Source organism: Nuphar pumila, chromosome 5 (assembly GCF_984573655.1).
Source record: "Nuphar pumila chromosome 5, dmNupPumi1.hap1.1, whole genome shotgun sequence".
Taxonomy (NCBI): domain Eukaryota; kingdom Viridiplantae; phylum Streptophyta; class Magnoliopsida; order Nymphaeales; family Nymphaeaceae; genus Nuphar; species Nuphar pumila.
In genome coordinates, this window is record NC_143253.1 from 126,173,414 (window position 1) to 126,200,597 (window position 27,184).

The following is a 27,184-nucleotide window of genomic DNA, read 5'->3' on the forward strand; positions in this document are numbered from 1 at the left end:
ATGCAGTTGGTTTCTTCGATGGATACGGCTTCTACTCGTTTCTGTCGATAGCAAATCAGAAGAAGAGTCCACGAGGATTGAAACAGAGGAAGCTTTTCTCTGCGTCTTTGATTTTGAATGGTATCATTTGGATGTGCACGATTTGGCTGAAGGGGAGAAGAGAAGGACATGGGCCGTCCGTCGTGGGGCTTGACCATCTTCACCCAGCTGGCCCTGTGTGGGGCGCTGTGTATTGCTTTCTTGGTGGGTAGGCCTCAGAAGCACAGCAGAAGGGAACCACTTGATGTGTACTTCATAAGCGTTAGCGGAGGGCAGAGGCCGTGGAAGCACCAGATTGATCTCCTGAAACATGTTGGTTTTATCCCAACCTTGTCTTTTCATTGATTTTTGGCGACTTATAGATTGTGGGTGTCTTTATTTCTTTTGTGTTACCGTTGCTTGTTCTTTCCCTGGTTGAAGATGGAAATGGTGGCCAAGAATTATGATGTGAAGTTTGTGATCAATATCAGCGAGTTGGGCGACCAGGATCCGCTTTTGCAGATTGTAATCTCTCTCTCTCTCTCTCTTTCTCTCTCTCTCTCTCTCTCTCTCTCTCTCTCTCTCTCGGGCTTTCTAGGACTTGTGACTTTTGAAACTAATATGTGCTGGTACCTCTGTTTTGCAGGTCACCAATAATTTCCGGTCGCTAGAGATTCCATGGTAATGTGTAATTTGCTCGGCATATAATTTGGTTTTATATGCTGACTTATACTCAACACTTTCTTGCAAAGTTCCTTTATTTTGTAGTGGAAATATTTGGATTTCTTTTTGCCTTTTTACCTTTTTGGTTTTGCTTTTATAGGTTTTCTGTTACAGGATCCTATCATGGGCCATAGTTTGAAATAACCCATGATTGGATGCTTGAACAAATCCAGATTTAAACCACTAAGATGGAACTTTAATAATGCAGGTATACAAGTAAGGTTTCTCAAGGAAAAGAAGCAGGACACTTTAGGAAGCAGATTATAATTCCATACGGAAATATCCTAGATATTGTGTTTATTGATACCGGCTTGCTGAAGGTATGGCTACATTTTTGTTTTATGAATCAGTTCCTTCAAGGTCTTACACCTAGTGTTTTTGTAGTTGATGCTGAAAACTGGGAAAATTTCTTAGTATTTGGTGATCATTATATTGATTCGTGAAGTTCTTTTAGTTGTTTCCCATGAATTTGTCAGAATCTGAGTGTTCCTTCACTTGGAATGTCCTTTTATGTTGGACAGCTACTGCTCCACAGGATGATCCCAATATTTGTATTTTTCAACCAATGGTATCTTAAGGAAATAAGGCGTTCTCTTGATTGTTCAAGAATATATCTTAGTGCTCTATGATGTTAGACAAGGTGCACTATCTGTTTATGATAGAGATTACACCGTCTACAGAATTTGAACATTGTCTTTAGTCACCTTGAACATGCTGGAAGGTACTTGCAAAAGATGCATGTAAGTGTTCTCAATTAGAGAATCCTAGGAACATAAAATATTTTAGATATTTTAGTATAGGATCTATAAAATCAAGATGCATTGATGTCAAAACTGCTAGAAAAATAGATATTTCCTTTTTTATGATCATGTAATCTGAAAAGAGAAACAGTTGAGCCATAGCTTAGGATGTTACAGATTGTTGAAACTTGAAACGTTTATGGGTTTAATCTGTTACATGGTAGAGCTGGATTGTGATTTCCTTTTCAGTGTTAAATTTAGTACTATTGCTTGTAAACAGTGTGCACCATGAAATGGAGGACATCACTGTGCATATAATAAATGCAAGCACGCAAGTGTATCCTTGATATAGCTCCAATCCTACCACTCTGCTTTTTAGCTGCTTGTACATGTAACTTGTGCTAGTCAGCAAGCAGATATGGTTAAGACAAATGACATTGCAGTATTTTACGTTTTTAACGCAACGAGTTCTGGGGCATATTCTGTATAGTACAATAACATGGTGGGTTTCATGCAGACATCGTTAATAGAACTAATACTAGATGGATGACATGGAGAAACACTAATGATGTGTTATGTCAAAGTGCTTTCTGATTAAATGAATGCTTTTGCAAGAGTATATTGAGACCCACATTTATATACGGTGTTGTTGGGAAGTGAAGAACAATGAATAAACAAGAAATAAGAGAGAATACATGTAATTGAGTTGTGTATATTAAGGTAGATATCTAAAGTGAGAAAGACAAATTCATGGATAATTACACTAGAAAAACCTTAGGAGCACTAAGAAAAAAGGTTAACTCTATTTTTTTAGTGGTTTGAGCACATGAAGACTTGAAACAATGCCAGTATAAAGAGGTGACATGATAAATTTGAAAAAGAAAATTGACAAGAGGCGAGACTATAAAGCTTAGAGTTGCAGAAGACTATGCAGTGGCAAACTTTAGCTTTAGATAAGAATGACTGGAGAAATACTTGTAAATCTCAGGCCATATAGATGAGACCAAGGTTGTATGTATCGTTCAGGTCCAAAATAAAATACATATCATACAGTAAAAAATCATAAATTTTGAAAAAAAAACTTAAAAATTCTAAAACAAATTGTAAAAAATAAAAAAATTAGCAAAATTTCTAAAAAATATTAACACTCAAAACAATGATGAAATGCATAAAATGCAACCATAAAATCACATGTGAAGCATTTATGTCTCTATGAGCTACATAACATATCATCAATCATCAAATCTCACACGAACAATGCAAAATAGTAATATCTTCAATTAAGAGCATGCCACAAGATTCATCAAAAAGCAAAAAAGCCAAGTTTATGAATACTTAACAGATACAAATTATAATACATAACCAAGTTTTTAAGAAGTATACCATCAATAATCATTATCATCATTGTCTTCTTCTTGTTCTACATCTTCTTCTTCTTCTCCTCCTTCAACATTAAAATGATCTCCAATATACGTGGGGTCTTCATCATCTACATCATGAGCTCCCTCTACATTTATCCATTGAATGTTCTCTTCATTCAAGCGGTCTGCTTCTTCTTGAACTCATTCATCCAATACCTCGAAGTTCTCTAAACTGATGAGATCGAATTTTTCTTTGTGCCTCCTTGATTACAGCTTTTGTATTTGCCTAAAAAGATAACATGAAAAATTAAAATTAGTTGAGATTTTTATACATAAAAAACATTAAATAACATATGAATATGACAAATAAACTTTATAATTTTAAAATTACCTTTGCCTCAGTCGTAGGTTGTAGCGGACGTACACGAGGTCATTGAGCCTTTTGTGATCTAATTTGTTTCTCCGCTTCGTATGAATATGCTCAAAGACACTCCAATTTCTTTCGCATTCACTTGCATTGTGTGTTTGACTTAGGATGCGAATATAAAAAGCTCTTAGGTTTGGAACATTACTTCTAAACCTAATCCACCACATGTCTGAAAAAACAAGAAAATAAGAAATCACTAAGACAATAATTGATACAGATCATACAATCATACAAAACATCATAACTAAATAACAATATGAAATTGAAATTGAAATTGACAAATAAATTACCTGAGCGTATCGTGGTACGATTTCTCAATGTTGCATGTCTCCCAGTAGCATACAATGCATTGTCGTAAATTTCCATTTTCTTATAAATCTAATCTTGAATGCCATAATCAAGGTTCAACCTTTTAATGCAATCCAAGAGACCCTTGTTGACTTTCTTGTCCATCTTAAATGTAGGGGAGTATCTAAATGCAGGATTTTAATAATACGCTGCAGCATGAAGATATTGATAAAGTTGCGCAGTCCACCTATGGTCAATGATATTCCATATAAGCTGTAGAAGAAGAGAGGTGATGACCCGAACCCTAGGTAGAGAGAGAGAGAGGAAGAGAGAGAGAGAGAGAGAGAGAAAAGAGAGAGAGAGACGACTGAGAGATTAGAACTCATTAACTTTTTTTAATTAGGGCTTCTCTCTATATTAAATAGAGAGAGGCAAAAAGAGAAATTACATGTAAGTCCTTATGAGGACAAAAATTCAGAAAACCTCTAATATAAAATAACTTAAGCAAAGAACCACCTATTCTCAACACTCCCCCTCAAGCTGGAGCATAGATATCAATCATGCTCTGCTTGTCACGACACTTTGAAAAATTTGGCCTAGCAAGGGGCTTTGTAAACATATCTGCAACTTGGTCTTCCGACTTTAGGTATTTGGTAGTGATATGACCAGCTTGAATCATATCTCTTACATAGTGGCAATCAACCTCAATGTGCTTTGTTCTCTCATGAAAGACAAGATTGTTTGCTATATATGTTGCCGCTTTGTTATCGCACATCATGGTCATTGGAGAGGGAACCTTCACCTGGAGGTCATGAAGAACAGTGCAAACCCACATCAATTCAGCAGCAGTTTGGGCCATAGCCCGATATTCTGATTCTGCACTCGACCTGGAAACCACAGTTTGTTTCTTACTTCTCCATGAAATCAAGTTGTCTCCCAAAAACACACAGAATCCTGTGGTAGATTTTCTATCTACTACAGATCCAGCATAGTCAGCATCAGAATAGGCTACTATCTCCAGAGTTTCACCTTTCCTGAACCATAACCCTTTTCCAGGGGATGATTTTAGATATCTGAGAATCATTATGGCTGCATTCCAGTGCACTTCAGTTGGTTTGTCCATAAACTGGCTAACTTTGCTTACTGCTAAAGCAATATCCGGCCTGGTCACAATTACATATAATAACTTCCCTACTAGGGAGCGATAGCTTTTGCTATCAACAAGTTTTGACCCTTCTTCAAACAACTGAACTTTATGGTCCATGGGAATATTTGCTGGTTTAGCTCCCAACATGCCCGTTTCCTTTAATAAGTCAAGAACATACTTCCGTTGAGACAACACCATCCCTTCACGGCTCCTAGCAACTTCTATGCCCAGAAAATACCTGAGTGAACCAAGATCTTTTGTAACAAAGTGTTTTTTAAGATGAGCCTTTGTGGCTTCAATAGCTTTCACATCATCTCCTGTAAGAATGATGTCATCCACATATACCACCATAACAACTATGCCAGAGCTAGTTTTCTTTATAAAAAGTGTATGATCTGCTGCTGATCGATTAAAGCCAAAGCTTGACATTACTTCAAACAACTTTTGAAACCATGCACGAGGACTTTGTTTCAAGCCATAAATCGCCTTTCGCAATCTACACACCTTCTGACACTCCCCCTCAACCTCGAAGCCTGGAGGTTGTTGCATGTAAACTGTCTCAGATAGATCCCCATAGAGAAATGCATTTTTCACATCTAATTGGCATAAGCTCCAACCATGTTGAACAGCTACTGAGAGAACAAGACGGATGGTACCCATCCGTGCAACAGGAGAAAAAGTTTCAAAGAAGTCAATTCCATATGTCTGAGTATACCCTTTCGCGACTAATCTGGCCTTGTACCTTTCAATAGAACCATCAGATTTGTACTTTATTGTATATACCCACTTACATCCAACAATGTCAGCATCTGTTGGGGAATCAACGAGATCCCAGGTATGCTGAGATACTAAAGTTGTCATTTCTTCTTGCATAGCCAGCTTCCAGCGATTATCAAGTGCTGCTTGTTGATAGTTCAGAGGAATAGTTTCAGCAGACAAGGCTGAAACAAAAGACTTCAATTGATGTCCAATTCTGGCATGAGAGACAAAATGAGATATGGGATATAAGGTACATTGTCTTGTCCCCTTTCGTAGAGCAATAGGCCTGTTATCATCATCCTGAAGATCACTATTGTCAGTAGAACTTACCTCAGGAGAAGAAGAAGATGAAGGTTGTTGCGGAAGTGGAGCTCTACGCACATATACCAATGGAGGATTATTAAATCTGGAAGAGGATGAAGTTTGGTTCGGTAATGTAGGCACAGATTCCAAAGAAAAAGGAGGAATAGGTAAGGGAAAAGATTCAACTGGATCAACCTGCAGCAGGGAACCGGAACTAGAGTAATATGGAGAGGATTCCAGGAAAGATACATCCGCACTGACATACTCTCGACGAGAGATAGGATCATAACATCGATAGCCCTTTTGATTTTTTGGATAACCGATAAATATGCATTTTGTAGCTTGAGCGGCTAATTTATCACGGTCAGGGCCAAGTTTGTGTACAAAACAAACACATCCAAATATTTTTGGTGTGAAAGAAAAAAGTGGGGCATTAGGTTTTAGGATATGTAATGGAATTTGATCACCCACAGAAGACGAAGGCATGCGGTTGATCAGATAGCAAGCAGTGGTAATCGCATCACCCCAGTATAACGCAGGAACATTTGATTGAATCATAATGGTCCTGGCAACATCAAGGAGGTGCCGATGTTTTCGCTCAGCCACCCCATTTTGTTGAGATGAATAGGCACAAGAAGTTTGGGGTTGGATGCCATGATCTTGGTAAAATTGTAACAGACCTTTTGATTTAAACTCGAGAGCATTATCAGTGCGAACAATCTTGACCATAGATTCAAACTGATTTATGTCAGAAGGTGTGTAGATTGCGAAAGGCGATTTATGGCTTGAAACAAAGTCCTCGTGCATGGTTTCAAAAGTTGTTTGAAGTAATGTCAAGCTTTGGCTTTAATCGATCAGCAGCAGATCATACACTTTTTATAAAGAAAACTAGCTCTGGCATAGTTGGTTTCATTCAACCTTACGGAAGAGCCATACGAGAAGGGGTTGGCAAATGCTTTATATTCTCCAATGTGTTCCAATTTGGAATCACATTTTGAAGTTTCAGCCATACTAACCAAATATTTCTGTTTCAGCAGAGATAAAAATCTGGACAGGTTTCAAGCAACCTAGCAGCTGTTCACCAAAAAGAAACCACAACAGTAAGGAACAACAGGCCACAAGAGAAAAATTTTCCCAGTACCACAGGAATTACGCCTGCAATTTTCACGACAGTAGTGGACAGCAGCCCACACACATGAATCTTGAAAAGCAGCCCACACCCATAACAGTCACGCATCAGCCTTCCTAAAAAAAAAAACTTTCACATAAACATGATGATTTTCAACACAGCAAAAAAAAACTTGTTGTTTCCACTACAGAGCTTCCGATGCTGAAAACAATCACGACAGCATGGAAAAAACAATCACGACATCATAACGACAGCATGAAGGGTCACGACAGTTGTTGCACTCACGACAAAGGCTTAAAATCACGACAGCCGTTGCTGAAATCATATTTACAGATGCTGTAAATCACGACAGCCACCAACAAGAAGTTCCTTTCTTCAAAGGACAAAACAGTCACGATAGGGACACGATAAACACATCATGGCAGGCGACGTTAGGGTCTGCTATCAGCTGCCACACCCAGAGGTCACGGCATGTGAAGCTCAAGAGAAAAAAAAATTACGATTGCCTGACCTGAGGGCTCACTCCCACTATGCTCGTTAGGTCTGATAACAAATCTAGGCCAGATCTGTCATCAGATCTAAAAAATAATGCACACCTGGTTCCAGGATATAGATCACGCTCCTGAGATAAGATCGATCACGCTCGAGGATGTAGATCACGCTCCTGAGATCAGATCGATCACGCTCCTGAGATCGCTAGCTCTGATACCATGTAGAAGAAGAGAGGTGATGACCCGAACCCTAGGTAGAGAGAGAGAGGAAGAGAGAGAGAGAGACGGCTGAGAGATTAGAACTCGTTAACTTTTTTTAATTAGGGCTTCTCTCTATATTAAATAGAGAGAGGTAAAAAGAGAAATTACATGTAAGTCCTTATGAGGACAAAAATTCAGAAAACCTCTAATATAAAATAACTTAAGCAAAGAACCACCTATTCTCAACATAAGCAAATACAATTTTTTTTCATTTAAATGATCTCTAATTATCTCTTTTGTTTTATCCATGGCCTCATAAAAATAACCCATAATTGGTTTGTCTTCACTGTCAACCAATTGAAGTACCTTCATCAAAGATATAGTGATTCTCAACAACTTCACATGAATCCCATAATTCACTTTTAAATACAATATCTATAATTTCTATTGGCTTTCATTTTTGACAATAGGGATATGCATTCCACTCATTTGAAGAAAACATCTTTTTAAGTGCACTTCTATTCTTTACAAGACTCTGCATCTGCAATGTCAAAAAATTCATATCAAATTTAGTAATTGCGCTACAAATCAACTCAGCACCATTAGTATACTTCTTTATTAAGTTCGAAACCCATGCGTGATTATAAATAAATTTTATAATTTCTTGGCAGCATTCAATTGTATGTTGTATCTCATTCATGTTGTTAATGTCCTCAAGCAAGAGGGCTATGCAATAGGCAACACACGAGGTCCAAAATAATGACCCGTAATTTTCTATCAGTTCTTTACCTGCTGCTCTATACTTCGTTGCATTATTAGCAATGAACTCTATAATGTTTTGAGGTTGAACCTTTTCCATAACCTATTAAAAAACCATCAGCAATACATCTGCTATTTTGGGCGTATCAGACAAATCTATTGATTTTAAAAACATGGTTCCTTTAGGGCAATAAACAAGAAAATTTATCAAAGTCCTCGACTTTCTGTCTGTCCACCCATCTGCCATGATGTTACACCTAGTCTCTCTCCATGACTACCCCATCTCATCACAATAAGCATTTACTTCATTCGTACTAGTATCTAAAATCTTTCCTCTCAAAGCATGATATGAAGATATCTTGTATCTAACTCCAATAGTGGTTATGACATTTGCCATGACTTGAAAATAAAATGAATTTACCGCATTAAAAAGAATGCACGCATCATAAAATCATCTACCAACTGCGACATTCGCCTGCTTGATTAAACGTTGAGGAGTTATAGTAGTATGAATGTCAGGTTGCGCCCCAAGAGCAGTCTTAGGAGAAAAAAAACTCCTAATAGAGTCTCTAGCTCTACCTTCTCCTGAAGAACTCCCTCCTACTTCTCTTTCTCTTTCTCTTTCTCTTCTTTTTGTTATCGCGACACTACTACTAGCACCAGCTACACCTTTCCCCTTTGCTGCAGAACTTCCTACTTCTGATACTATGCTATGGGCTGTAGGATCAGAAGTAGGGAGCTCATCTTCGTCCTCCCAGGTTTCCGCATACCCCATTTCTGCCTCACTCATCTCTTTTTCTTGTTTTTTTCTCTAAAACCAGTAAGCAATTATTGGTATTATCATTTCACGGCATTCGATAATTTTCTTGACAAGCAGGCCGCAACATTGAGATGTGTCTCGGCTAAATGATGCTTCAACCGAGAGATACCAGCCGAAATAATAGTATGACAATAGTTGCACTCAATTTTTAACCAGTTTTCACTCATTATTCGAGTGCCTCATTGACATGTTGGATCATTTGATGCATCTTTTCCCTAAAAAAGCTCAATAATAAGCAAAAAATATGATTTTTTTACCTTAACTCACTTTCTTAAGTGAAAAAATTGTGGAAATGCACTCTTGCTGAAATCGCAAAAGCTATCTCCCTTGCATATGGATCGGACCCCAAATCGCTCTCACGAGTCCTAAGGTGCATGGACACCTCTCTAATAGCCTCTACACAAATGAGGGAGTCGGCCCTCAAAGGGTTTTTAAAACCCAAAAATGAAAAATTACTTTTTGACCCTTTTAAGTGCGTCGAGCTTATATCGTACGCTACGCCCTGTATCGTATGATACATACGATACACACTCGTATCTCGATTCAAGTGCATATCATATCATTTTTCTATATAGTAACGATACATATCGTACCGTATCGTACGATATGGACAACCTTGGATGAGACAAGACTTGATGATAATGTTGATGGTGAAGATAATCAATTATTTTTATGCTGCAGTCACTTGGTTTATTTTGTTTGTATGTAATGTGTTGAGAATAGGTGGTTTTAAGTTTAAGCTTTATTAAATTAGAGGGTATTTGAAATTGTATTTAGTTACGGGTTTAGATGTAATTTCTTGTTTTTGGCTTCTCTCTATTTAACATAGAGAGTAGCTGCCCTAATTGTTATCAAGTGAACTTTTTGTGCAGCCGTCTCTCTCTCTCTCTCTCTCTCTCTCTCTCTCTCTCTCTCTCTCTCTCTTTTACTCTACCCAAGGTTCGGTACTTCTCATACGACCTGCAACATGGTATCAGAGCAGTCGATCGTGGGATCGTGATCAATCGTGAACAATCTATGAGTGATCTATATTCAAATCGTGGGAGCGTGATCGATAGCCGATCGTGGGAGCATGATCGAGTGTGATCAAATCAAAGTTGATCGTGGAAGGTGTCTCGATCGTGATCAAAATTTTATCTAATGAAAATATTTCTCCAATCAGGTCAGCGATTAAAAAAAAAGAAAATTTTTTCCAGATATGCTGCTGGTCGTGGATGCTTGCTGTGGGTGTGGTAGCCTCTTCTAAATTTTTTTTTGACTACCTGCTGCCGTGGTTCTTTTTTGCTGAGTTTCTTCTTCGCTATCAGCGATTTTAAATTTTTTTTTGTATGCTGCTGGTCGTGGATGTTTGCTGTTCAGATCTGGCAGCCGTAACCCTTTGAGCCACGCTGTGATTTTTGGGTTTGGCAGCTTATAACAGATTGTATGTGCTGCTGCCGTGATTTTGTATTGTGTCCCTTGAAGAAATGATTTTCCTTCTTCATCTGTCGTAATTTCAGCATCTACAGTAATTTCTGCAGGGTCGTGAAATAATTTTTTTATGCTGTCGTGAGTTACAGCATCTACCTATATGATTTCAGCAGCAACTGTCATGATTTACTGTTGTCAGTTTTGATCCTGCTATGTATCACCACAAGGAGACTGCATTGACAGCTCCTACCAACCATGCTGTCATAATTTTTGTTTAAGAAACATGTTAGTTTTGGTTGTGCTCATGTCGTGGAAGCAGCAAGCGTAGGGAGAAAGAATCAGATCTGACTGATTTCACATCCAAACACGAAAGCAGCTTGCTAATATATTTTTTTTTTGGAATCACCAGGCATGATTCCTTGTGGTGTTGAAAAATATTCAGTTTGTGGGATTCTTGTCTTTTGACGTGGGATTCTGAGTTGAGTAATGCTACTGGTTGTCGTAGTGGCGGATGTGTGATGGTTACAAACACTAAGTCGTGGTGGATGTGTGCTCTTGATTTGCAACCTATAGCCATCTCTGGGTGAGGTGATAGGTTTTTATTAGCCATCTCTGGGTGAGGTGGTATGGTAGGTTTTTAAAATTATATTTGGAGTTTGGATCTGAACAGTCGAAGGGTGTGTTTCTCAGATTTCATTGGTGAGGTCAAAACTTGATATAGTCGGGCTCGTAGGTGATTGTGGGTGTGCGCGTGTGGTTGATCCTGCTCTTTGTGAATCAAGCTCATTAGTTTATATTATGGCTCAAGTGGTTAAATCAGATGCAGATTCCTCCAATGATTGTGTAACTCTTAGCAGGGCTGAATATGACAAGCTCCTTGCTTTACGATCATCCAATTCGAAGTCTTCTGTTGCGGAGGTTGTGTGCTCGGCAGGTAATGGCCTATCGGCTTAAGGTGGTAGGTGGATCATTGATTCTGGAGCCTCTGGTCACTTGTGCGGAAACTCGAGCAATTTTTTGAGTTTAAAACCTGTGACAGGTCAAAAAGGGGTGCTTCTTGCTGATGGTAGCTCTTCCCCAATTGTAGGGCAGGGAAACATGTCTATAACCCCTACTCTTCAATTGTCGCATGTTCTTCATGCTCCTTCGTTTCCACAGAATTTACTATCCGTCAGTCGTATGACAAAAGAGTTGAATTGTAGAGTGATTTTTGATCCTATGGGATGCACCTTTCAGGACTTGCTGACGGGGAGAAGAATTGGTGGTGGCTATGAGGAAGGTGGTCTGTATTACCTACACCAACCAGAGGTTTCGGCCCATTCTGCTGTTACATCATCCTCAAGTCCTCTATTGTGGCATCATCGTTTGGGTCACCTTCCAGTGACAAAACTTCGTCGCGTCATTCCTCATATACCTCCCTCAGTTTCTTTTCAGTGTGAAACATGTCAATTGGGAAAACATTGTCGAAGCTCTTTTCCCTCCAGTCAGAGTCCATCAAGTCAAGGATTGTTTGATCTTCTTCATGTAGATGTGTGGGGTCCGAGTAGGATTTCGAATAGGTCTCAGTGTCGCTATTATCTTGTTATTGTTGATGACTTCTCGAGACTATCGTGGGTGCTCTTGTTAAAAGATCGGTCTCAAGGTCCTGTTATTCTTAAATCTTTAATTGCAGAGATAAAAACTCAATTCGACATATGTGTTAAAATTGTTCGCACTGATAATGCTCTTGAGTTCAAATCCAAAGACTTACTTCAATTCTACTCTGTTAATGGGATTCAACCTCAATTTTCATGTCCCCATACCTCCCAGCAAAATGGGGTGGCTGAGAGGAAACATAGACAAATCCTTAATGTTGCTCGGTGCCTTATGATTCAATCCAATATGCCCGCTACATACTGGGGAGATGCGGTTTTGACAGCCGGGTTTCTTATAAATCGCATGCCGTCAAGTTCTGTAGAAGACCAGATCCCAATTCAAATTCTCCATCCAGAGGCTTCTCTCTTTCCTATCCCCCCTAAAGTGTTTGGATGTGTGTGCTTTGTGCATAAGTTGGGTCCTGATCGAGATAAACTTGTTGCGCAGTCTATTAAATGTGTTTTCCTTGGGTATCCTAAGAACCAAAAAGGATATCGTTGCTATGACCCTATATCCCATAAAGAGTATGTCAGTGCGGATGTTACCTTCTTTGAGTCTATTCCTTATTTTTCGAGTACTACTCCAAGGTTACAAGAGAGTCAGGGTGATGTTTTTCCTCTGCCAATTCCCCCGTTTCCTTTAGAATCGTTCACTCCAAAGCCTGTGGCTCCATCCTCTGGGGAGTCTCGATACAGAAACCCTCCTATAGTGTATACTCATAGGTTACCACCTACCTCCATGCCACCAGTATCTCCTTCTCCTGATGCAAGTATCTCTGAGCATACTGAAGTTTCTGCTATTGATGAGGATCTTCCTATTGCTCTGCGAAAAGGGAAACGACAGTGCACTCTTCATCCCATTTCTCAGTTTGTTTCTGAAGTTAATCTTGGGGCTTCTATGAAGAATTTTATCTCGGCTTTGTCTGCCTCCTCTGTTCCGCTTCATCACAGTCAGGCTCTATTCGACCCCAAATGGAAGCAGGCTATGCAGGATGAGATGGATGCCCTATGTTCTAGAGGCACTTGGGATTTGGTTGATCCTCCAACTGATGCAGATATTGTTGGCTGCAAATGGGTATATACCATTAAATATAACTCGGATGGGTCAATTGAACGGTACAAAGCCCGGTTGGTTGCAAAAGGGTATACTCAGACTTATGGTGTTGACTTTTTTGAAACTTTCTCCCCTGTTGCTCGTCTTGACACTATTCGTCTTGTTCTTTCTGTTGCTGTGCACCATGGATGGCCCTTGTTTCAGTTGGATGTCAAGAATGCCTTTTTGTATGGGGATTTGCATGAAACTGTCTATATGCAACAACCCCCAGGCTTCGAGGTTCAGGGGGAGTGTAAGAAGGTGTGCAAGTTGAAGAAGGCTATTTATGGCCTGAAGCAGAGTCCAAGGGCATGGTTTCACAAATTATTTGAGGTAATGTCGAGTTTTGGCTTTGTCAGGTCAGCTTCAGATCACTCTTTGTTCATCAAGAAAACCAGTGCTGGAATTGTTGTTATGGTGGTATATGTCGATGACATCATATTAACAGGGAGCAGTGCCCAAGATATTTCTGCCACAAAAGATCATCTTCAGAAACACTTTGTTACTAAAGATCTTGGTCACCTTCGATATTTTCTGGGTATCGAAGTTGCAAGAAACAAAGAGGGCTTAGTGTTGTCTCAAAGAAAGTATGTGTTGGACTTATTAAAAGAGACTGGAATGCTAGGAGCCAAGCCAACTAATATTCCAATGGATCCCAAAACTCACATGTTCGATGAGAAGTCTGAGTATGTGGACAGTGCCAGCTTTAGATCCTTGGTGGGTAAGTTGCTATATGTGACTGTTACTAGACCTGACATTTCATTAGCTGTGAGTAAAATTAGTCAATTCATGGACAAACCTACAAAAGTTCACTGGGATGCAGCTATGATGGTTCTTCGGTACTTAAAGGCATCTCCTGGTAAAGGTCTGTTGTTTAAACGAAATCCATCTTTGGACGTTGTTGCTTACACTGACGCCGATTATGCAGGATCGGTTGAAGATAGGAAGTCAACATCTGGATTTTGTGTGTTTGTGGGAGGAAATCTTGTTACCTGGAGGAGTAAGAAACAAACCGTTGTAGCAAGGTCTAGTGCTGAATCTGAATACCGAGCAATGGCCCAGACTGCAGCCGAGATTATGTGGGTAAAATCAATCTTGACCGAGCTTCAAGAAAAAGTATCCCTACTTATGTTAATGATATGTGACAATAGGGCTGCTACATATATTGCCAACAACCCAGTGTTTCATGAAAGGACTAAACATATTGAAGTTGACTGTCACTATGTACGTGACTTGATTCAGGCTGGTTATATTTGCACAGATCATGTATCTTCCGAAGATCAAGTTGCCGATGTCTTTACCAAGGCCCTTGCGAGGCCTAGTTTCTTCCATTGTTGTGACAAGCTGAGCATGATTGATATCTATGCTCCAGCTTGAGGGGGAGTGTTGAGAATAGGTGGTTTTAAGTTTAAGCTTTATTAAATTAGAGGGTATTTGAAATTGTATTTAGTTACGGGTTTAGATGTAATTTCTTGTTTTTGGCTTCTCTCTATTTAACATAGAGAGTAGCTGCCCTAATTGTTATCAAGTGAACTTTTTGTGCAGCCGTCTCTCTCTCTCTCTCTCTCTCTCTCTCTCTCTCTTTTACTCTACCCAAGGTTCGGTACTTCTCATACGACCTGCAACATAATGGATGTTTTGTTGATCTTTTTTTTAATAGATATCTAACCCAACCTAATCTTGCTTATCTGGTTTTAAGTTATATTACCATAAAAAAAAGGGTTGTCTAGGCTCCAACATTTCTACCTTTGTGTAGTCTGAATCAAGTCTGAGATTATCAAATACCTTGTAGTTTCTATTTCTCTCTTTTCCACCTGTTTTGGGTTTGAAGGCTTACTTTCTCATGCCTGGATTATATGAATAATTTGTGCCCCTTATTACCATAGTTACAATATCATGGTATTCTCGAAAAATATTGTGAAAAAAACATGATATCTTTGTTTGTTGATAAATCTCCAATAAGGTCATGATGTATTCAAAATATCAAAGTTTTATTTACAAAAGTAAATTTATTGTAATATATTTAGTTCTGTCAGTAACTCAAAAATCTCCCAGTTTAATTTTCTAACTTATATTCTAAACTTATTTCTTCATTCTTGCCAAGGATTCTTTGATAATAATGCACGAAAAAAAACATGAAAATCTCCCAGAAGAATCATGGTAAATAAATGCCATTTAAAAAAAATTGCAATATATTTAATCACTATTCTTTCCTATACGTTCCATTCAACATAAGAACAGGTCATATCTCTCCATCTCTAATGTGCAAGGCATTTTCACGAGTATTTCCTCTGGATGAAAGCTGTGATTGTTTCTTTTTCTTTAAATATATGGCTGCATTTCATTAGGTCCATTCAGATGCTTGGGCTTTTGCATCTCTGTCTAGTTCAACCATCTCTACTATTTGTTACTTTTCTTGAGAAATTGTTTTTTCCTCCTGTGTCATGCATCTGACTTGATCCTTCCTATGTAGTGCTATGTGTTGCCTATGACAGTATGCTTTTTAATAATCTTTATATTGTACAGATTTTATCCTTCATATGATTAATGAAAATTATTCTTTACATAATCTGTCATTTTAAACTTGCACGGTTCATGATCCTTCCTATGTTGTTGCTCTTTGCTCTTTTTTTTTATCTTTTTGGTGCTGAATTTTGCATCCCATGGTTAATGAGGATCAAAGTGTCTGATAAGTTCCTGGATTTGGCTATGTATGATTCTGGGAACGTCTTCTAAATGTACATATCATCGACATCAATATTGAGGAAGGTGCATCTATTATTTCCTTGTGTGTCCCCATCTTCATTGTCATCAAAACTTAGATGTCTAAGAGGTTCTCTTTTTCATTTGTAGATGAAAAATTATTATTCTATATTGTAGAGCATATGGTGCCTAATTCAAATAATTTACTGCAATATTAATGTTGTATATCTTGTTATTCTATATTTTAGAGCATATAGTGCCTAATTTACACCAATATAAATTTCCAGGATAATTTATCAATGGAGCAGTCAAATCACACAAATAATATGATATCAGACCATCAAAACTGGCTCATGAGAACGTTATCACTGGCAAATGGCAGCTGGTACGTATTTGACCAATACATTTCCATATGAAGTGGTTTTGAAATTATGAGTAGCTACTTCTGCAAAATGCTTTTCCTTTTCTTTTCTTTTTAATTGCATTTATATATGTATATATATATATATATAAAATCACAAATATCATCTTTTTTGACATTTTATTTTTAAAGGATTCTGATAAAAAAGGGCCGTTTGAAATATTGTGACGTCATCATGTGGTGTTTTCCTACAATTCTTTTGTCAAGATTTTGATAATGAATGCCACATATTCTAAATTCTCTGATAAGAAAAGTTTGCCAATATATATATATATATATATATATATATATATACAGAGAGAGAGAGAGAGAGAGCTAAAAACACCTAGGTCGACAAGAAAGTTTCTCAATAACCATAATTTCATACTCGGAAGACAAAGTAGTAGCTTTTGCACTATCATGATATCAAGGGATCTTTTGAAAATGCATAGATGACACTGGTGGAGACCCTCCAAATAGGGTCTCCTCCTCAATTTACACACAAATTGAACTACTGAGGATGAAGAGAAAGCCCATAAGATGGTATTATCTAGCACATCTATGATCTAACAATATGAAGAACTTTAACTGTAATATTTCATAAATTTTTCCTATATTTTCAAGTTTGAAAATACAATTTTTAATTAAATAATTATATTTATATCTAAAAATAATAAATTATTATATATGGGCTGACGTCAATATGGGTCTGGACATGGTCCAGGGCCCATTGATGAGGTCCATATATGAAATGTAGCACCTGCAGATTTTATTCATTTTAACTTTTAAATTAAAGTGAAATTCAAGTTAAAATCAGGCAAAATTCAAGAGTTTAAGTTGAACTAGGACTCTAGTTAAATCCATTATGAGTCGTAGATATCTTTGGAGATTTGATTTGGCGATTTTGGATATGGGTTGGTTTAGAAAATGCATTTTTCAAATTAGACCAACCTCTATTTTGGGGTTTTTTCACTTTGATCAGAGCCGACCGGCCTATATATAGATTGACGTCAATATGGATTTGGACCATGTTCAGATCCATATTGACTAGTTCTTATGAATTAGCTGAAATCCAAATGGATATGGATTTGGGTCATGGGTCCAACCCAGACCCATAACCCATCCATAAACTTTTAAAATAAAGAGGAATTTAAAACTTCAATTAAAATATATATATATATATATATATATATATATATATATATATTAAAAAGTAGCTATGATAGGGTAGAGTTCTATCGAAACACATCTAGAGGGGGGGGGGGGGGGCGTCACCCAGAGTTGCCAGTCGAGGAAGCGAGAAGGGAGGCACTTCTAAAATTTTAGGAAGCGAGAAGCACGAGACGACTTAGGAGTGAACCAGGAAGCGTCTCAGAAGCGACCTAAGAAGCGATGTAGGATTCGAGTGAGAAGCGAAAGGGAAGCAAAAATGTAATTATATATTTTTATTTTATCAAAAAATAAGATTTATGTCATCATTGACAAAATAAAACATGTATCTAAGACAATAAATAATATAAGTTGCAATTATCTAACAAATGCAACTATCAAGCATTTAAAAAACAATACATTAAGAGAAGATCATAATTCACATTGTTGTTGCAATTATTTAACAAATGCATTCTAGCACTAAATAATGCATTAATAAAATAAATAAATTTGATTAAAAAGCGTATCTTTTTCAACGAAAGAATCAAATGACTTGTTATTTGATGTTGTGATTGTTGTAAATCTCTCTGCAACATAGAAAATGACAAATCAATAAATTTAAAGATTACATAGAGATTGATTTTGTCGAAATTTATTTATTTTTTAATTAATTAGACTGTTGAAATTAATATGGCAAGGTATCGAATTTTTTATTGCATGTGGATTTGCATAACATGTTTTCTTGTGTAAAGAACTCTTAATTAATTAAGATGGTGAAAGAGACCAAAAAATGTAATAATTTTCTTCCCTGATGTCCCTCTGAAAGAGTGGGAACCTTGGATGACGGTCATAGGGGACCGTGAAGATATTAAACTGTCAAAATGTATACTCAAAAACCCTATTGTAAGTATAAATATATATACTTATATACATAGAGATACGTATACATATGTTATATGTATACGTATCTCTATATATAAGTATATATATTTATACATTTTCCCCTTTTTTACCCAAAAAGGGTATTTTAGTCCTTTTACTATTTTGCGCATATTCCAATTGGAATATGTTGTAACTTTTTTCTTTATTTTTTAATTTCTTTATTTTTTAATTTTTTCCTTTTTGTAATTTCAAAAAGGTGCCTTGGGGGTCTCCCCAATAGAGTCGTTGGGGAGCCCCCAACGGTCACAATTGTGACCGTTGGGAGCTCCCCAACGACTCCTTTGGGGAGCCCCCTTGCACCTCCCATTTCTTGTATAAATAGGGGTGTTCCCCCTTGTAAATCTTCAAGCTTGAGAGTCTCAAGCATTTCCTCTTTTTTATGAAACACATGCATTATTGCATGTTTATTATTTTTACGCTTTTCGCGTATTGTGTTCAAGTGTTGTGAGAGTGCTTTTGTGCACTTCTTTTATAAAGTTTTTATGCTTGTTTATGTATTGTCTCTTCGTAGACAATTTTACATGGTATCAGAGCAAGGTTGGTGATTAAGGATCGTGGGATTCTTCTTTTTTCGAGTGCCTCGAAAACCGTGCCTTCGGATTCTTGGAAGTTGAAGTGGTGGATCTTGCTTCTCAAATATTTTAGAAGGAGCTTGTGCAAGCTAGAAGTTGAAACATTGTGTTGGTACGCCTCCTTCTCTTTTTCTTTACTCCTTAATGGGTGAAAAAGAGTCTCACTTCGCCCTTGGCTTCAAGTTGAATGGGTCCAACTACCATATTTGGGCCGAGAACATGGAGGCTCACATAAAAGGTAAAGATTATGGGGTTATGTGCAAGGCTCTATTCCGGAACCGGAACCCAAAATAACCGTGATGGACGGAAATGAAATCAAGGTTCTTGAGGGAGAGGAAAGGGTCAAAGCTCTTGAAGAATACTCCAAGAAGCACGACGAATGGGAAATGAAGAACTTCAAGATTCTTTCTTGGTTCTTCGCATCCGTCGAAACAAAGATTAATGCCAACATTATCAAGTTCAAGAAAGCATCCGAAGCTTGGCATTATCTTGAGAAAATGTATACATCAAGAGATCTATCCCATAAGTATTACCTTCAAAAGAAGGCCCTCTCTCTTACCCAAGGTGAAATGTCCATTAGGGAATATTATGCCGACCTCTCCTCCATTTGGGATGAGCTCTCCATGCTTGAACCAAAATGGAGTGGAGAGGCAATTGAACTCCGCCACAAGCAACTTGAAGAAGATCGGTTCTTCAATTTTTTGAATGGGTTAAGACCGGAATTTGAGCAAATAAGGTCATCTCTTCTTTCCTCATTTTCTCCTCCATCTCTTGAAGATGTTCTCACCAAATTAAGTGGTGAGGAAACTCGTATGAGCTTATGTAAACAAGGATCAAATGTTCTTGTGGTTCCTTGTAATCATGAAGAAAACAATGAGGTCAATGCCGTATCAAGACCCGGAAATAATGTAAAGACCTATCGTCCTCCTCATTTCAAATTCCAAAATCAAGGAGGAGATGGTGGACAAAGAGGAAAAAGAGACTATAGCAAGACTATTTGTCACTTTTGTAAGGAACCGGGGCATATCAAGCCCGTATGTCCCAAATGGAAGAGGCTTCTCGCTATGGCCACCACCGGTGTACCACAAAAGGAAGAGGCATTATCAAGTGGGTCACTCTCGTTGAATCAAATAGTGGAAGCCCTTCAACCTCTTCTCAAGGGAGCTACATCCGGTGCCGCCGTGTCTACCTCTTCCATTCCAGGTAAAGTCTCTTGGCTTTTGGACTCAGGTGCATCTTTTCATATGTCCCCAAACATGTTTTCACTTTCCGATTTTTCAAAAAATGTTTCTCCATCCTTTGTTTCCACTGCGGATGGAACCTCTCTTGAAATTAAAGGTATAGGTAATTTTGAAAATCAAAGTTTTTCCATTCCAAAAATTAGATTTATACCTAAACTTAACTTAAACCTTCTCTCTGTTTCTCAACTCTCGGACCATGGATGCGATATTAAATTTTCATGTGACAAATGTTTAATACAGGATCGCCGGTCCGGGAAATTGATTGGGGAAGGCTTTAGAAAAGGAGACTTATACTATATGGAATCTCTCCAAGTTCCAAAATCATTTTGTAATGTTGTCCGGAACAAAGATATAAACATATGGCACAAAAGACTTGGTCATCCTAATGCCACCAAGTTATCTTATTTACATTTTGCGAAGGATTTATGTAAAAGTTCATTTTCCTGTAATGATTGTATTCTCGGAAAAATGCAAAGTTTACCGTTTAAGCAAAGAACTATGTTCTCATCTAAGACCTTCGAAATTGTTCATTCCGATGTTTGGGGACCCGCACCTGTTGTTTCAAAAGGAGGTTTTTCTTACTATGTTATTTTTGTGGATGATTTCTCTCGGTATTCATGGATCTATTTCCTAAAGTACAAACATGAAGTTTTTACATGTTTTAAAACCTTCAATTTAATGATCAAGAATCAATTCAATAGTAATATAAAAAATTTTAGAAGTGACTCTGGAGGAGAATATCTCTCCAACCAATTTAAAACATATCTTGAGGATCACAGAATTATTCATCAAAGGTCTTGTCCTAAAACCCCTCAACAGAATGGATTGGCCGAAAGAAAACATAGGCATATCATTGAGACCACTAGGACCTTGCTTATTTCTCAAAATATTCCTAAGAACTTTTGGGCTGAAGCAGCCCTCACTTCTATTTATCTGATAAACCGCTTACCATCTAGGATATTAGGAAAAATATCCCCTTTTGAGATCTTATATAAACTTGAACCTGATTATAATAGGTTACGTGTTTTTTGGTGTAAATGTTTTATTCTTACGGATAAAAATGACAAGCTCTCTCCCAAAGCTATCCCCTGCGCCTTTCTTGGGTATTCCGAAACTCAAAAAGGATTTCGTTGCTTTGATCTTCGAGGAGATAAGTTATATGTTTCTAGAAATGTAACGTTCTTAGAAAATGAGAGTGGATTTGAAAAAAATGTTTCTCAACAAGAAAATTTTGATTACTCATTCCTTTTTTATTTATTGGCTAGTAATGATGATATATCTAGTGATGATGATGTATCATCAAATCACGATGAGGAAATTAATGGTGATGTCGAAGAACATAACCCTCTCAATGATCAAGAAAACAGGTTTTTAAGTGATCTGATAACCTACTCCCGTAGAAACCAAGACACCTTTAGAAGTGCCATTGACCAATATAGTGAGCTTGTACCTACTCTCGATCACAGGAGATCTGAGAGGAATAGGAGACCGCCAACTCGTTTTGTCTCTTTTGATTCTTTTTCACCCCGGTATAGGGCTTGTCTTAGTGCCATTTACTCTTATTTTGAGCCAAGAAATTTTGAAGAAGCTAAAAAATGTATAGAATGGCAAGAAGCCATGCAAAAAGAACTTAGTGCTCTCAAAAGTGCTGAAACTTGGGATTTCCAAACCCTACTCATAGGAAAGAAAACTATAGGTTGCCGATGGGTTTTTAAAGTTAAAACTAAAAGCGACGGATCCCTGGAAAGGTATAAAGCTCGCTTAGTTGCAAAAGGATATGGGCAAGAGTATGGAATTGATTATGAAGAAACCTTTGCTCCTGTAGCCCGAATGGTTACAGTTAGATGTCTCATTACCATTGCATCTATTAAAAATTGGAATATTTTTCAAATGGATGTGAAAAATGCTTTTTTAAATGGAGAACTTAACGAAGAAGTGTATATGGAAGCCCCACCAGGCATGACGATTCCTAAAGATAAAGTTCTTCGTCTTCGAAAGGCTCTTTATGGTTTGAAACAGGCCCCCAAAGCCTGGTATGACAGATTTACCAGTGTAATGCTAGAAAATGGTTTCTCCTCATGTTATACTGACACTGCTTTATTTACTAGGAAATCTAAAGCAGGGATTGTAATATTGTTACTCTATGTTGATGACATGTTGATTACAGGTGATGATGTTCAAGGAGTCAAGGGTATTAAGTTCGTCTTGACTTCAAAATTTGAGATGTCAGACTTAGGTTTTCTGACATATTTTCTTGGAATTGAGGTTGCTTATTCGCAACGTGGTTATTTTCTATCTCAGTCTAAACTTGCTTGTGAGATTATTGATAGATCAGGAATCTCTGATGACAAAGTATGCGAAACTCCTGAAGTTGTGGGAGCCAAAATGAAGATTGACGATGGTGTTCCTCTAACCGATCCTACTCCCTACGGGCAGTTGGTAGGTTCTTTAATGTATCTTAGCATTACTCGACCTGATTTGTCACATGCTATACACATCGCCAGTCAGTTCCAGCATGCTCCCACAACCGTTCATATGAGTGTTGTGCTTCGCATTATCAGATACTTGAAGGGAACGGTGAATAAGGGAGTATTCCTATCCTCTTCTTCTGAATTAAAATTGCTTGCTTATACTGACTCAGATTGGGGAGGTGACCCTAGTAACCGTCACTCCACCACTGGCTTTTGTATTTTCTTAGGAGAATCTTTGATCTCATGGCGATGTAAAAAGCAACAGAAGGTCTCATTATCATCCACTGAAGCCGAATACAGAGCCATGGCATCTACCACCATGGAAATAGTATGGATTAGACGCCTTTTGGAAGATATGGGAGTAGTTGTTAAAGAACCAACAAAGCTTTGCTGTGACAATAAAAGTGCAATTTACATTGCCAAGAACCACACATTTCACGAGCGAACAAAGCATATAGAGATGGACTGCCATTATGTCAGAGAAGAATACTTGAAGAAGGTCATTGATCTACCATACGTGACGTCTGAGTATCAACTTGCGGACTTCTTCACAAAAGCACTTTGTTCGCCTAGATTTCATTTCCTCCTTGACAAACTTGCGGTTATCACACCGTAAGTTTGAGGGGGGGTGTTAAAATGTATACTCAAAAACCCTATTGTAAGTATAAATATATATACTTATATACATAGAGATACGTATACATATGTTATATGTATACGTATCTCTATATATAAGTATATATATTTATACATTTTCCCCTTTTTTACCCAAAAAGGGTATTTTAGTCCTTTTACTATTTTGCGCATATTCCAATTGGAATATGTTGTAACTTTTTTCTTTATTTTTTAATTTCTTTATTTTTTATTTTTTTCCTTTTTGTAATTTCAAAAAGGTGCCTTGGGGGTCTCCCCAATAGAGTCGTTGGGGAGCCCCCAACGGTCACAATTGTGACCGTTGGGAGCTCCCCAACGACTCCTTTGGGGAGCCCCCTTGCACCTCCCATTTCTTGTATAAATAGGGGTGTTCCCCCTTGTAAATCTTCAAGCTTGAGAGTCTCAAGCATTTCCTCTTTTTTATGAAACACATGCATTATTGCATGTTTATTATTTTTACGCTTTTCGCGTATTGTGTTCAAGTGTTGTGAGAGTGCTTTTGTGCACTTCTTTTATAAAGTTTTTATGCTTGTTTATGTATTGTCTCTTCGTAGACAATTTTACATAAACACCATGTGCATTTGTTGTCCCCAAGAACCTGATGTGGTTTGTATTCCCGACCACAGTTTTAAGGAACTTTCAGCCACTTTGCCTGGGGGTGTTGTTGTTGACTCAACTGTAGTTATTTGTATACTAAGAAAGTGGCGTAAATGGCTGTGAATTTCTATTAATGTCTCGACATTAGGTGTGGATTATTAATGTTCTGATGGATGGTGTGGATTTCTGATATCAGTCGGGGAACAAGTATAGAACCCAATAATTAAAATACAAATTGTGTTAAGTTACGATCGAGAACTGCCTTGAACCTCAAGAACTTTGTCCGTTTTGAGTATCTGCGGGTTTGTAAGAAAGTGAAAATTAAATTTGTGTGCATTAAATAGGGATATACATGCAAAAGTAATTCTGATAATTTAACTTAAAAAGTTATTTATACATGTTTAATTGATTCATGCATCTCTAAATATTTAACATTGATTTCATGCATCCCCAAAATGAATTTCTTTTTTGGTTCATATCGCTGACCCCAATTGTTTTGGGATGAAGGCGTTGTTGTTGTTGTTGTTGTTGTTGTTGTTGTTGTATGAGATTGTTGAATGTTTGCTTGAACTGCTTAGATGGTAAGTATGTTCTGATGATATGTTACTTGTGAATCCTCTTAATTTACTTTATATTATTTTCTTATTGTTGAAAATTTAGAGAGTCTCCTATGAGAAGTTCGGTTCTTACCCGGGTTTTTAAGGTACTGAGGCTCCGTGATGAGGGGAACTGATTGGCTTGGGGACTCAAGGTTTATGGTTTGGTGGCTTGGGTTCTGACATGCACAAGATTGACTAGAGTTGATTTTGGAATTATTTGAAACTTTATTGACAATATTTGATTAAGTAAATGAAGTTCAGTTTATGGTTTAAATTTATTCTCTGTCTAAAATTGTTGATAGGTTGTGAATATTAAATCTGTAATATGCTTCTGGTCCTTGGGAGTTTTTTCACAATTGTTTAAAAAAAATCACATTTTTCGAGGGTCAATTTGGGGTCGTTACATTAACAATAGAGGGGGAATTAGATATATAAAATCTACAATGTCCAGGAAGGGGGAACATAAAAGTATATGTGCTCGAACGACCCATCTGCAAGGGTTGGGATAGGTGACACCATTAATATACTTTTTAGTGTTCACGTGCTTAGATGTATCACCACTTCTATTACAAATATGAGCTCATGCGAAGGAAGATAACCTTGGTGAAGAATAGGTAAGCTCAATGCTTGCCACACATATCTAAAATAAGTGTTCTCAAGTAGAGGTCGAAGTTGCAATAATACAGTTATACAAATGCCATACCAATTCCCTGGTAGTAAAATTTGTATTCCCACACTTGAGTGAATCCTGCTACCATAGTGAGTAGATCTAACAAAGAACATCAGTATCTAGTTTGTAGCATATGTTGTATCCATTAAAAGAGCCCTTATGTGCCTGGTTTTGTTTTTAGTCAAAGAATAAAGTCAGGATCAATTCTCAAACTAGTAAGGGGCTTAATATAAATCTCTTTGTGTGTATCATCATTCTGAAATACATTAACATCCATTTAGTATATGGGTAGGGCAAGTTACTAAAAAAAACAGCCATCTTATCCAGCAGTGTGGAGGCCTGCTCTAATCTTAACCATATTCCTGCAACCTTTTTCTACCAGTTTTACCTTATACCTTTGAGAAATCCATCCAATTTGGCTTTATTTTGAAAACTCATTTACAATTAATACCTTTTTCAAGTAGCCTGGTATTCCTATCATAAATCCCTAGATATGTTCCATTTGATTCTACACTTTAGGTCCTAAAATGGTTTTGGTATGTAAACTACTAAACTTTCATTTGTCAGGATTAAGAGTATCAGATCAATGTTTTTTGGATCCCATAGCAGTCATAAGTCATCATATTTTTTCATATGGAAATTTAGATATCTTTTCTTGTTAGGTTAGTCTGATTTAGATAAAAAGTTGAATTGTGTGATTCATGATATGTATTGTTTTGGGGATTGTAATAGCTAGCAACTGTGCAGCTTGCATAATTGATGGCTGATTCTATTTCAAACTTTCTACACTCATATTGAAGTCGACAAGTTATGAAATTTGATCTTCAGATCTTAAGATACAGCGGGTTCTTGATTTATGAATACCAGAGGAAGCAAACCATGGTTATGTTGTTGAAATTGAAGGATGGATTTTCACCTTGTAACAGAAAAACTTGATGCAAGCCTCCTGTAGTATCTCAAAGGATTGGGTTAATATTGATCACCAATGACTCATAATTTAAGCTCTTTGATTGATGCAATAAATGTTTTTCTTCACTTTCACAATAATCAGCAATTACTGTAGTTTTGTTAATATATTTGCTATTCTGTTTGAGACAGGCGCATAGTCGTCGGATTTCACCCATTGATAATTTGTCAAGGGTCTGAGAACACCATGACATTAACAAAGACAACAAAGCTCTATGAAGCTTTCCACCATGTTCTAGTGAGATATGGAGTTGTAAGATCCGGGCTCTGCAATGTTGCAAAATTCCTGAATTCTCATGGCAAACCAATTGAAATGAGTTGCTCTTCTTATGTCTTCAGGATGTGTATCTGAGCCACCAGGCATCCATTGGTCATTATATCCGAGACAAAGGAATCACTTACATTGGAATCCCAGCATTTGAGGACGGGGATCATAATTTTCCATCAGATGGCGTTTATTCTAGCTGCATTAGGTGAGTATAGCATCCGATTTTTCATTTTATCTTCTTCGTCTGATTGTGCAAGAAATAAAGTTAATTGCTTCTTTCCCCAGAGAATCCCAACATGGATTTTTTCTGCATAGAGTTAGCCCCCTGGAGATTGTAAGTATTAACTCATGTGAGGAAACCTCATCATTACTTTGTTGGTATTTGTTACTCCAAGGCCTGATTAATTATTTAACCTTGCAGGAATCTTATTTTATCAATTCAACAACCAAAGTAATGTTCAGGTCTACTCTTCACCAGAGGGGGAAAGAAGCTATATAGTCATTATGTATTTACTTTTACAAGTTTCATTGTTCATTGATTGGTCATTTCTTGACATTCTCTCTTCATTTTTAAGCCATGTAATCCTCATTATGCATTTGTCTTTACAAGTTCTCATTGTTCATTGATTGGTCATTTCTTGATACTCTA

General features: G+C 37.4%; 1 protein-coding gene across 1 annotated transcript; it reads left to right on the plus strand.

The window, feature by feature from the left end:
* On the plus strand, positions 1–27,184 carry LOC149838583 (Calcineurin-like metallo-phosphoesterase superfamily protein). Its single transcript, XM_090006673.1, has 9 exons — positions 1–351; positions 460–543; positions 665–699; positions 950–1,061; positions 16,294–16,391; positions 26,400–26,520; positions 26,607–26,740; positions 26,821–26,869; positions 26,957–27,184. The coding sequence occupies exons 1-9, from the start codon at positions 169–171 to the stop codon at positions 27,032–27,034; spliced, it is 894 nt and encodes a 297-aa protein (XP_089862799.1). The 5' UTR covers positions 1–168; the 3' UTR covers positions 27,035–27,184.

Excerpts from the sequence above, each read along its gene's own strand:
- LOC149838583 (XM_090006673.1), top strand. The coding sequence starts at position 169 with ATGGGCCGTCCGTCGTGGGGCTTGACCATCTTCACCCAGCTGGCCCTG. Across the intron at positions 1,062-16,293 it reads TTGATACCGGCTTGCTGAAG|GATAATTTATCAATGGAGCA; the intron begins GTATGGCTACAT and ends ATAAATTTCCAG. Across the intron at positions 26,870-26,956 it reads GAGTTAGCCCCCTGGAGATT|GAATCTTATTTTATCAATTC; the intron begins GTAAGTATTAAC and ends TTAACCTTGCAG.